The sequence below is a fragment of the Mycteria americana genome, chromosome 4 (genome assembly GCF_035582795.1).
Source record: "Mycteria americana isolate JAX WOST 10 ecotype Jacksonville Zoo and Gardens chromosome 4, USCA_MyAme_1.0, whole genome shotgun sequence".
Taxonomy (NCBI): domain Eukaryota; kingdom Metazoa; phylum Chordata; class Aves; order Ciconiiformes; family Ciconiidae; genus Mycteria; species Mycteria americana.
The window spans coordinates 37,592,477-37,605,126 of record NC_134368.1 but is presented as its reverse complement, the minus strand read 5'-3'; the positions used below and the strand labels follow the sequence as shown (position 1 = coordinate 37,605,126).

The window sequence follows — 12,650 nt, the reverse complement described above, 5'->3', positions numbered from 1 at the left end:
TGGGCACACACTGGAGTAACCCTCCGCTTCCAACTGCCTGCCGCAGCACATTTTAATCTCATCAGCAACTGCACCAACTATTTATAATCAGCTCTCTGATTACATTCCTAAGGTCAACGTCCAACTTAAAAGACTCAGAGTAGCTGATACACTGCTGCAAAGCCTCCGCTCCCCCAGAGGTTTCCAGAGCTGCTGGGCGGTATTTGAAGGCTGCAGTTGGAGGTGCCACCTCCCTCTCGGGTCTCCCACCTCGCTGCTGCCCCTCTTGCTTCCCCAGCCCCCCCGCTGCCTCCCACAGAGGTACCTTTGGGGAAAGCTGATCAGAAAGTGCCTGCGTTGACGTGCCCCAGCAGGTCAAGCCCTGCACACCATATACCGCAGCTCCTCAGCTCACCCAGCCTGCATCTGGCCCCAAAGGGATGCAGCCCTTGCAGCACCCAGCTGGGGACTGGTGGCACAGGTGACGATGCTCACTGGGCTCCTGTCCCTCCCTGCTTCTCGGGGTTTCAGCAGTAGGTGGGTGTTGTCCCTGCCATCATCACAGACCCAGGTCGCTTTGGGTGGCTAAGCCACCTGTCTTTTTTTAACTGTTTTCAACATGACCCCAAACCTCACTGTTTTTCCATGAGGTTTGCAACTGAGATCGTCAGAGATGTCTGAGCCACGGCAAGGAACAATTACATGCTAGCTGCAAAAAAGACGGTCATTGTCCCCTTGGCCACCCGCGTCCACCCTCCTCCTTGCCACCCTTGCAGCCAGCACAGCTGAGCTGTGCCTGTGGCTCACCCTAAACCTGCACAAATCAAACTCAGCATAACAAAAGTAAGCCAGTGCTACCCTTTGAGCTTGCCTACAGAAACCTGGAGTCCTGTGGGCCACCAAGCCCTGTACAGCGTGGGTCCTTAAAGCTGGTCTACAGTGGGACCAGGAAGCCCCACTGCAGCAGGGTGCTGGCCAGAGGGGCTTATACATCACATACAGCCCCCAGGAGGATTGCAAACATAAAATATGGGGACTAGTGAAGAGAGGGGAAGAGTCTGGTTTTCATTTCACCCCTAGATGCTGTCACTTGGTAGCACTTCAGCAATGGCAGAGGTGGTACCAGCTCCTGGCATGCTGCTGGAGACTAGGTAAAGCTGGTTCCTTCCTTCGCTGCTTCTCCCATCTTCTATACATCTCAGGAGGCATTTTTATCATAATAGTGTCATGTAATCTTGTATAGACCCTGTCCCAGGCGAGAAGAGGTTAACCAAGAATTATGGGCTCTTGGGTGAACCCATGTCTGCATTAAATGTCAAGCCTGAAGGGCGGAGAGACCACAGCTCACTTTGGGTTATTTATTGCCTTCCTGAGGTCTTAATATTAACAACAGGGAGGCTGAATGGAGAGGGCCACACACATGGGGTTACCAGTCTTACCGGCAGTCTGGCCAATGGGACCAGGAGAACCCACATCAGGTGAGGAAGCCATGGTCCCCCAAGTGCATGTCCGGGCTCAGGACCTCCTGCTGCTGCAGCAGGAGCCCCATCAGCTGAAGGTCAGCCCTCACCCAGAAAGCTCATAGCCTCAGCCAAGGGACGGTGGGAGAGCTCAGCACAGGGAACCAGCTGAGGACGAGGAGGCAAAGAAGGGTGAAGGGGCTCTGCAGAGAATCACTCTACCCAGAGAAGGTTACATCTGCCTTTAATCAGCCTTTTTGCTTTGCATCATGCTGGAGAGGTATGGGCTGTGCGTTTGAGGAAGCTGCTTTTAGCTGAATGGGATAAAAAGGAAGCCAAAATGTTCTGGTTTTAGTACAAGACGTAGACAGGGAGAGAAAGAGGAAACTCTTGTGTCTGTTAAGAAGGAGCCTACAAAAAGAAACCCCTCTGCAAGTTAGCTGTCAAAGTTTAGTATTAATTATGTTTTTGTACAGACGAGTGTAAATTGCACAGTGCTGGTTGTTTCCACTGCTCTCTTTTATAGGTCGTGTGGTTAAATAAAGAGAACTAATATTTTCTTAATGTCCATGGAATGCTATGGTAGCACTCTTCATCCATAGGTACATCTTTGCATCAGGTACTGTCAAACCACTCAGATGATATTACTATAGTTTTATGCATATGCAGGAAAACCTGTTATCTGATCCTGCTTTAGAGGTAGTGAGACAGCTTTGTATGGCCCCTTTCTGTATACCATTTGAAGCCAGGAGGACCTATTAGATCATCTAGGTTGGTCTTCTACACGTCCCATGCTATTGAATTTCACTGCTCATCATGCTCAGCTAGGCAGAAAGGTTTAGGTCTTGTGGGCAGCAGGCAGAGGCAGAACGCCATCGCTGGTCCTCTGGCATTGGGGACAGCAGCAGTGAGCTATTGAATCTGATGCCAAATCTTGCCTGCAAACACTAAAGAAAAACACTTTTGGAAAATGACTGCTGTGCACCTTGTTTTCTTTTGAGGTGCTTTAATTATGCAACTGTCTTCATGACAGATCATCTTCATGACAGATCATCTCTAGTAAGAAAAAAACATTATGTTTCATTTGGCTGGAAAACTCCGGTCTTAATGTTTTGTTTTGTGATTATCCAGGAAAATCCCAACTTCAGAATTTGATTTTTAAGACATAAAAATAAAATTTAAGAGCTTACAAGGCAAGTTGTTCTCTCTGTTTCCAGTAATCACCTTTCATGATGCAGGCAAAGCAAGGTATTGCACAATCCCTCTGCTTAAAGACCATCACCACAGGTATGGCAGAAGCTTTTTCGGGGGTGCTGTGGGGTTTTTTTATTAAACATTACAGGACTATCAGTGGTACGGCAGGGATCTGCTGCGGGAGATGCTCCATAGTTGGAAGTGTTCTAGGACAGCAGAGACAACACCTTTTGCCTCAAAACGAGCTGATTCTGGTTTACTCTGGTATGCAATAAGAAAGACGGGGAGGTTTGCTTGGGAAGCAGCAATGCCATGTTCTCACGTACTTCGGGACGCGAGTCCCAGGATGACACTCAAGCTGACAGACAGCAAACAACCACTGAGAGGTGTGAAAGGCTTGCTTCATCCAGGAGGCTTTTGGTTTTGGTTTTAAATTCCTCATTCATGTGAGTTTTGGAGATTATTATGCTATCTGCAGTGACACCCCGTGGTGATGAAGCAGTAGTTGATCTCTGACCCGCTTACCTCAAAAAGCAGAGTTCTGCTGCGACTGTCCTGCTGCCTGCAGTCATTAGCGGGAGGGAATACACAGCTGAAAGTAGTTTTTCCTGGTAATGAGAAGCATTCCTTGTAGGATATGAGGAGACAAGTCTTCCACTATTACTGTTATAATTTAGCCATTATTATTCATACTGTTAATATTTCTAAAAGTGTTTTCACATGCATACTGCCTGGCTTTAGCAGAAAAAAAAAAAGTGAGATTATAGTTAAAAATATAAATTGCGTAGGAATGTATAGTAATAATTTAGTTTAAAATGTCAGGGGGAAACATATATACTTCCAAGAGGAATGCATTCTGTATAAAAAAGGACCTAGTAACTTGTTAAGCAGTGCATATTTTGAGTAAGTTTCATGGGTTTTCTTCTGTTATGGAGCAGAGTACCAAAAGTGTGGATTCTGAGCTCAAGGACAGACTGTTTCCATGAGACTTACCAGCATCAGTGTTTGACTTGCCTTTTTTCCTTTAACAAAAGCAGATTTGGAATATGGACTCCTAGAGATTGTTGTGGGAAGAGGGCAGACTGACAGCGCTGAATGTAAGGATTTGCTTAGCCAGAAGGGACTACTTGACCTGATATAAACCAGGCAGCATGAATTGCCTCCCCGGTTTCAGCCTGGGTCTTTATTTTCTTCATCCTTCCATTGCTTAGCATCAAATGCATTAAAAAAAAAAAAAATCGATTTTTTTTTTTCAGTTTTGCTAGAAAAGCAAACATTAGTAAAAATCATTAGGTGTCTCATATGCTGTCTTTGTTAATTTCATCATTGATTTATGAAAGAGTTTGTGGTTCTGGTGGCTTTTTGAATCAGCAGAACTACTAAGGTCAGGCTTTAAAAAAGCCTTTTGGACATGATCTAACTGATGATCCAGTTAGCCATGTGAATCCCTGTATCTTTAGGTGAAAACATGGCAGGGGGTGTGCTTTCCAGCTCAGCTTGGAAACTGCAGCTACACTTGGCATGAAGGCCTTCCCCAGGGAAGTGGAAAGAACTGTTCACATCGGTTAATAGAGTCGAGACCCTTTCATGAAAGTGTTTTCACCCAGCCTTTCACCACTGGACTCTGTGAAGGTCTCCATATTTAAATCACTTGTTTCACAGAATCATAGAATAGTTTGGGTTGGAAGGGACCTTTAAAGGTCATCTAGTCCAACCCCCCTGCAATGAGCAGAGACATCTTCAACTAGATCAGGTTACTCAAAGCCCCGTCCAACCTGACCTCAAATGTTTCCAGGGATGGGGCATCTACCACCTCTCTGGGCAACCTGTTCCACTGCCTCACCACCCGCATTGTAAAAAATATATTTCCTAAATCCAGTCTAAATCTGCCCTCCCTTAGTTTAAAATTTCCTTCCCCTTCTGGAAAAAGAAACAGTTGTCTCCCTCACATTTCAGAAGTTTGTTGGACAGTACGTCTTCCCAAATTGCTTTTTCAAAAGATATGTGTTAGGAGAAAAACATATCAGGCCGTATCTGACAGCCCAAGAGAGGTAACGTTGCTGCAGCTCCATGTCCCCAGGTCCAACCAGTAGCAAGGCTGATGTATTCCCAGTAGGCACACGCACACAGAGCACACGTATACACCACATATATACACATATGGGGCCATGTGTGTAATCATGCACACTGATAACACAGATGAACACTCAAGAGCACTCACATGAACAGACAGCATCAACGGCCTCATCTTGCTCCCCTCTCTGGCTGAGCAGGATGGAGGTCCACTGGTGGGAACATACATGTATATAGGCACTCAGCCTGCCCCGTAGCTGACCCTGGATCCCAGTCTCCCCAGTTACTGGCACCTGGACATACAAGCCCTTGAGGCCACAGCCCCACTCCAGTTGCTGGTACAAACTGTCTCACTCATGTAGACACAGGCATGCAGGGAGCTGGCCAGGACTCCTCTGGTCCCCCCGCCCCCAATATCCAGCTCCTCCCATGGCCTTACCTGCAGACATCCCTCCACCACTGGCTCTGAGGCCACTTCACCTCCTCGCCTGGCTCCATCCTCACACACACACTTGCGCACCAGCACCTGGGCACAGGGTCCCCCTGGGCACCCCCAGGTCCAACCCCCGGCAGTGGCACTTGGTGTCACTCAGTTGGGTCTCCCTGGTCACTGGCACACAGGCCCTCCAGCCCGTGGTCCCAGCCCAGCTGCTGGCACCCAGACCTGCACTCGCTCCAAGCGCTGGCACCGTGGGCGCATGGGCCTCTGTGACCCAAGGTGCTACTCCAGTTGCTGGCAGGTAAATCAAGTCACTCCAGTCACTGCACCTCAGACACACAAGTGCTCCGACCTGTGGTCTGACTCCATTTGGTGGCACCCGGTCCCCCACGCACATCCACAGAACAGACCTCCCCACTCAAGAATAGTTAAAATAGAGTTTAGTCAGGACAGACTGTGCTGGTCAGGCTCAGGGCATGGCTGGATGGGTATAATGACCAGCAAACTATTTACACGTGGCCAGCCTTTTTTGTGCCCTTACACCTCTATTTTCCCCACAGTTGTTTCTCCACAAATCACCTAAATCCATCCCTTTTCCTGCCTTTGGTTCCTTCCCTAAACATCCCATAATAAATCCTGTGCAATCCCAAAGTGATCTTCCCCTGCATCCCGTGATGTGTCCCACAATTACATGCAAGGTGCTCCTGCATTGACTCACCTTGACGGGTTTCACACCCTCCTGGATCCTGGGGCTGAGGCTCTCCTGGGGCAGCCCTGGGAGGAGCCCACACAGGGTGTCCCCACCTCCAAGTCCTTAATTTGGGTTCCTGCCGGTCCTTGTGCTCCTGTGCACCTCTGGGCTTCTGGAGATGGGTCATTGATGGGCTCACGGCTCCTGTGATGGGAGTAGCCCCGCAGGGCAGGCTATTATTTGGGCTTCCCCTCCTGCCCTTGTCTTTCTGTGATCCTTTGTGGGTGTGCAGACAAGCTTTTATCACATAACCCAACCATAAAAAGATAGTTCGACTGCCCCTTTACCAGTGGAGCCTGTTGCAAAACTGACATATGCTTTCTGTCACGTTTTTAGCATAAAGCACCTGTTCCTTTTTCCTTTAGCTTCACTCAGACTCCAGCAGCTTCCTCTTTCTCATCACATTGTGCAATCCCTCCTTTCACTTTGCTTCCACTCCTCTACCTTAATCTTCCAATTTTCTGTAATTTACCCAGCCAAAAGCTACAGCAGTGATTAACTGGCAATTCTGCCTCTATACTGTGGCCTTCATCTGTTTCTGTGTGGTCCTCACACACTGAGCATCACCCTACAGAGAACCATTTAAGTTGTCCTGTTTTCCTCCTGTCTGTCCTAAATGCGTACTCTATTACAATCTTCCATCCCACTGTCTATTCCCCAAATTCCGCCTTTTCACTAGATCACATTTTCCCAATTACCATGAGCTTAGCTCACCAGCTCTAGTCAGACCTCCTTGCCAAACTGAGCGAGCGTTCCAGGATGTTCTTGCCTCCCCCTTTCCCTTCTCCAACAGGCTCTGTCTCTACCCACAAGTCCCACCAACTGGAACACCAGCCCTTGGCTAGAAATACCCAGAAGCCTTCCTAGCACTGTGAAGGAATTTACTGACTTGGAGTAAAATGCAGCTCTTGGCCTGAGAGGACAGGATTGACGGGAATATTGCCTCTTTCCCTAAGCCCTACCTCTACGTCTTCCTAAATGACTGGTTACTCATTGTAGCTTAGCTTTGATTTTGTTTTGTTCTATTTTAAAGACTACTGGAAAAGCTGCAGAATCATTTTTCCTTTAAAGGACCAAGAAGGATCAAGACCAGAACCTATTAAATCTAAGGGAAGAGCAAACTCTGTGACAGGACTTTTTCACAGCAAAATAACTAAGAATTCAAAGACCATTCCTATTCCCAGTTACTTTGAAGTAGATTAACAGAAGTCCTGTCAGTCATTTACAACATATAACTGCAGCTGCTTGTAGTAATTCACAACCTACATGAAGAAATCTACATGGAGGGTTTTGTAAATGTTATTTTTAGGTATGTTTAACAGGGGCCTATTTAGATTTTCAACAGAAGCATGTGTAATAAATCCGCCTGGAACTGAAGTTTCAATCAGTTAAAACAGACTAAGCCCCTCTCACTAAACATTTCTACAAGAGAGAGAAAAGATTCCTCCTATTCAGCAGGCAGTCATCAGAGAACTCATTTGCAATGTTTAAAATCACCTCCTCTGCATAACTTTTGAACTTGCATTTCCCATGTCTCAATCATTACTCTTATTACCTAGCTACACGTGTCCTGATTTCAGTTGAGATAGAGTTCATTTTCTTTATAGTGGCTGGTATGGGGCTATGTTTTGGATTTGTGCTGAAGACAGTGTTGATAATACAGAGATGTTTTAGTTGTTGCTGTACTAGTCAAGGACTTTTCAGCTTCCCGTGCTCTGCCAGGTGCAGAAGAAGCTGGGAGGGGACACAGCCAGGATAGTTGATCCAAACTGACCCAAGGGCTATTCCATACCATGTGACATCATGCTCAGCATATAAAGCTGGGGAAGAAGAAGGAAGGGGGAGGACATTCAGAGTGGTGGTGTTTGTCTTCCCAAGTAACCGTTACGTGTGATGGAGCCCTGCTTTCCTGGAGATGGCTGAACACCTGCCTGCCCATGGGAAGGAGTGAATGAATTCCTTGCTTTGCTTTGCTTGTGTGCGCAGCTTTTGCTTTACCTATTAAACTGTTTTTATCTCAACCCTCAAGTTTTCTTACTTTTGCTCTTCCAATTCTCTTCCCCCATCCCACCAAAGGGGAGTGAGCGAGCGGCTGCGTGGTGCTCAGTTGCCGGCTGGGGCTAAACCACGACAACACGGTATACAATGCTTTAAAGCAGGTTCATTTCAACTTCAGGTGGTAAGGCAGATGGGGAAGAAAAGGGATAGTAGTATTTTGAGAAAAAGGGACATAATTAAAGTTAAAATTAATTTGCAAAAGCTATCAGATCCTAAATAATACACATAGAAAAGCATGATACAATTTAGGAAACAGTATTTAATTTAAGTTAAAAAACCCTCAAATGCCTCTGGAAGTGAACATCAATTTGCTAACATTGTTTATGCTACACAATTTAAAGAGTTTTAAGTTGTTTCACAAGCACCCTATAGCAATTTACCATTCTGTCTTCCTCTTAAAGACTGCTACAAGCTGAAATGTCAACAAAAATGTTTTACAATTTTGTAAAAGCCTGTTCCACAAAATTTAGAGTCAAGAGATATAAATTTACTATTTGTTAACATATTTTAGCTAAAGTCTTGTAATTAACTCCAATTGATATTAGAGTTAAGTGAAATTTCTCCAGTACCACAAATCTAGGTTTCCACACAGATTAAACGTGGTATGCACATAGCACAAAGCAAACCCACTCTAATTTATGGCCAGAAAGAGAAAAGCAGGCTATTCAGAATGTAGACTTCCTTTTGCACTGACTCTTATAGCCCAAAATATGCCTCAACAGCTCCCCCCTTAAGGAGCTGCAGAAAAATAAATTTTGGAAGACTGGTCCCTTAGTCGGCTTCAAGGTCAGAATACAAAATTGATGTTGAAACAGCTACCGTGTTGATATAATTGCTTTACCTAATACTCCATACAAAAGTTACAAAATCATCAGGAAAAAATTGACTGTATTCTAAATATGCTTCCTAATTGTATGTAAAAAATGAAATGGCTGTTTTCCACAGTTTATGCCCTCAGTTAGAAAAACAGTTTAGGTTAGTTTATAACCTAAACTTTAAGAACTCGAGTTAAGAAGAAGTGTATGATGACACTACTATCGTATTACCATAATCAGTAAACACATCACGTTCTCAATCTTCTTCCTATTGGCAAAGATATGAAACCAAACTTTTACAAGAACTGTTTCTTTTCTCTGCCCCTTTAGCAAAGTGAAATATAGCACCAAATAGATCTGATAAGCGAGCTGACCTTTCTTTAGTCTCCTCTTTCTAATTTTTCGAGATACTCAGAGCACTACTTTCATATTTGCCTGTGCTTCAGCTACTCAAGTTTGCATTTCTAACATAACCATGCTAGGTTTTACTTCTAATAATAGACATATCTAACTTTGAGACAGTTCATTATGCCACACACAGTAGTGAACAGTAATTCAGATTTAAAAGTGGTATTCCATACTAACATTGCACATAAATTACAGATAAAAACATGAACTGAAAAATTACAAGGTGAAATTCTTTTAGCAAGGGAAGTAAAATTCTTTGGTAAGCATAGAGACAATGCACGGAATCTGTTTCTTTGCATTAAAATCCTGCCGAGTTGAGCAGGACTCGTATTCCGCCACTCTGCGATTTACACGAGTTAAAATCTGCATGAGTTCAAGTTTCCTTGCATGTTCCTTCAGCATTTTACACAGTGACTGAATAAACCAGGAGCCCTCAGCTGAATTCCTCCAGGAGTAATAGCCTGTGGAAGAGAGAGATGTTAAATTGATCAGACATAGCAGCCTCTCATACAGGACAGGATAGCAATTAGGGGAACAATACATTGTTTCCAATAGCAATCAATGTTTTAAAATAAAAACTCAAAACCACTAACCAACAAAATTTAGATTTAATAATCTCCCCAAATTCCAAATCAAAAGATATTCTAATCCTCTCATCTTTTCTAATCTAAGGAAACTTTAAGTAGGTAGAAAATCAAAAGGCAGGAAAACTATCTCCTGCTGCAACAGTCTTAGCCATTAATCACTTACTACTTCTTTACAGAGTACACGTATACGACTGAGGGGTGACAGTACAGATGGAGCCAAGATGCAAAATGGATTTCAATGTCACTATCTTCAGGACTATGTGCATGAATTAAAGACTGGAACCTACTTCTGCTAACTGATAGCGTAAAGGGCGTACTAAGGGCTCTGCCACTACTAATTTTGCTTAGGGATGCAATGAAAATAGAGTCAATAGGCAAATAATATGCTGGTGTTTATCAGTCACTTCTGTATATGCATCTACAGATATCCAATTGTTTTGTTCTCTCAGAACTAATAACAACTTTTACTTCCTGCTGTAAATTATTTGAACAGCTCAGATTAACTGAATTTACAGCAGATGAACATTTGAGGGTTTGCTAGTGAGAAAGATGTATATTCAGGGTTTGGTTGTTTTGTGTTTGGGTTTTTTTTTTTTTTTTTTGTAGGAACTGAGAATAGCAACTACCTCATAAAGAACTCAAATCAGGGGAGAAAAAACGATTGAAGGAAGAAAATGCGTATGTCCATGAAAGAGAACAAACGAAGTAGACACCCACTGACTGGATACAACTGCAAACTGTCATTTACAATATTGATACAAACTGATATATAGATACAATTTCAGGAACAAAAATTTCTTTGCCAGCCTCTCACCTGGAGCTGTAGAATATGCATACAGGAAATCTGCTTCTACAGGTATTTTTTGACACATTGTTTCTTCTGATCTACTGTCTGCCTGAATACCAGAATCTAATTCTGTCCCTCTACAAGCCTGTTTGGTGGAAAGAAGAATGGAAAATAAAATAAAAAATAAATGAGGAATAAAGGCGCAATCACGATCAGAATACTGATTTTTTTCCCCTCCGTTTTAAAAACGATAATACCCCAATTAAAAAACTGCAAAAATAACAGGAATTTGTCACATTTCCATGAGACAGACTCAGAAGAAAAGTAACTAGCATTTATTTAAATCAACTACACAGTGTCGTTAAGATAGATATTAATTCAAAAGTACATTCAGAAACTCACTAAAATATTGCTTAGCGTTCAGAAAGATTTTGCTTAATCCATAGAATTAAGGTAATGCAATCTCAGCTATTACAAATACTGCCTACCCAATAGAGCAGACTGTGCCACTTTTAGACCTGAAGAGAATCTTATTCCAAAAGCAATTCCATTTAAATCAATTTTAGAAATAATTAACTTTTTTTCACTAATAATTAAGGGAAAAATATATTTTTTTGAGTATCCAGCTGATTTGATGACAATTGTTCAGCTGTACATCACCTGAATGAAGAAGAGCTTGGGTTTTCCTGCTAAACTTCTGCACTTGTCACCTCTGAAAAGGCTTGTTAGCGCTTTCAGTTCAAGAGGGCCATCTGTACCATAGATGAATCCTTCATCACCATGGCTTAGCAACACGCAAACAAAACTGCTTCGCTTGCTGTGATCTTCTTCAGAAACTTGAAAGAAAAAAAGAGAATTATCTTAACTTCTTGCATTCCCTAAAAGCTTTGAACATTTGATGCTTCCTGCGTGACAGAAGTCTTTAAGAACTAATTCCCATGTTTAGAAACCTCCAACCAGTTTTCACTTCTGAACAAAAGGAGCCAGCCTACTTTACTTCAGGAGGTTGGACACAGAAAACCCCACATTAAAGGCCAACCCTACCCATTCTAAGACATGGCCACAGAACTAGGCCAGGAACACCGTGAGGAGACGAAATGGGTGCTCCCACAGCGTCTCAAAGTCTGAATGGTACACCTCGCTCATGCAGTAGTGGTCAACAGTCTCATGATCTGGGATCGGACTGATGGGAAGTTCTGAGTTTTGGGAAAGGATGGGGAAGTCTTACTTTTCTTTCCCATCAGAGATGCTTCAACTACTTGGATTACATGGGAACTGAATGTAGCATGAAAGTTGTTGCTGCTGCAGGGACCTAGATACCAGCATTATCCCTCTCTCTCTCACTCTTGCCCTGTAGCAAGGTCTAGAAAGATTTTTCAAGCCTCTGAATTTTGTACTTAAAGACATTTAAGCTTGATATGAAGTGTAGGTTTATATTTTTTTCCCCATCTTGTGGTACGCAAAGAGTATAGAACAGATATTCTCTGATGCCTTTTGTTGCCTGACATTGTGGGGATTGTACTTGATAACCAAGAAGATTCTTTTAAATATATGAAAAGATACAAACATGGTTTAAAAGAAAGGATCTAAAAGAAATTCTGAGTGGGAAACTCAAGAAGATGTAAAAGTTTGTAGATGAAAAGTGCAAGAGTCCCAAAAGCTGAAGTCTTCTGTTTAGAGCTTGCCAAAACACTGAATTTTTCTTCTGGAAAAACTGAACTATTTAGATTTTTGTCAAGCGATGCACACTCAGGCATTTCTACAACCTATGGACAAGCACTGCATCTAGAAGAGTCAGGAAAGGCTGTTTTCTGGGAATCTCTAGTTAGGCTGCAGTCTGTAGTTTTACACTGTCTACTTGGAGGCCTTATACCACAGGTAAGACAGAGGCCTTTCCACTTTCAGCTACTGTCAACAGACAGGCTGCAACTATACTAATAAATTAACCATGCCTGGGAGCATTCTCTGGCATAAACATTAACTAGCACTAAAGAACCTACATCTGTGTTAGCAAATACATTAAAAAACAAACAAACAAATAGGATTGCTGCAGGCTAACCGGCTGTTGGGAATAATCCCTGGGACACTTTTACTGTTGA

At 43.3% G+C, this 12,650-nt stretch overlaps 1 protein-coding gene across 2 annotated transcripts in view; it reads right to left on the bottom strand.

Annotated features, from left to right (window-relative positions):
* Nucleotides 1-8,193: 8,193 nt before the first annotated feature.
* The window catches only part of CASP3 (caspase 3), a 14,419-nt gene continuing 9,962 nt past the window's right edge, over nucleotides 8,194-12,650 (bottom strand). For both annotated transcript variants that reach the window (XM_075500234.1, XM_075500233.1), the window contains exons 5-7: nucleotides 11,212-11,387; nucleotides 10,579-10,696; nucleotides 8,194-9,638 (exon numbers count right to left, since the gene is read on the bottom strand). In XM_075500234.1, the coding sequence (XP_075356349.1) occupies nucleotides 9,412-9,638; nucleotides 10,579-10,696; nucleotides 11,212-11,387 (521 nt within the window). In that variant the 3' untranslated portion in view covers nucleotides 8,194-9,411. The remainder of the gene's footprint in view (nucleotides 9,639-10,578; nucleotides 10,697-11,211; nucleotides 11,388-12,650) is intronic.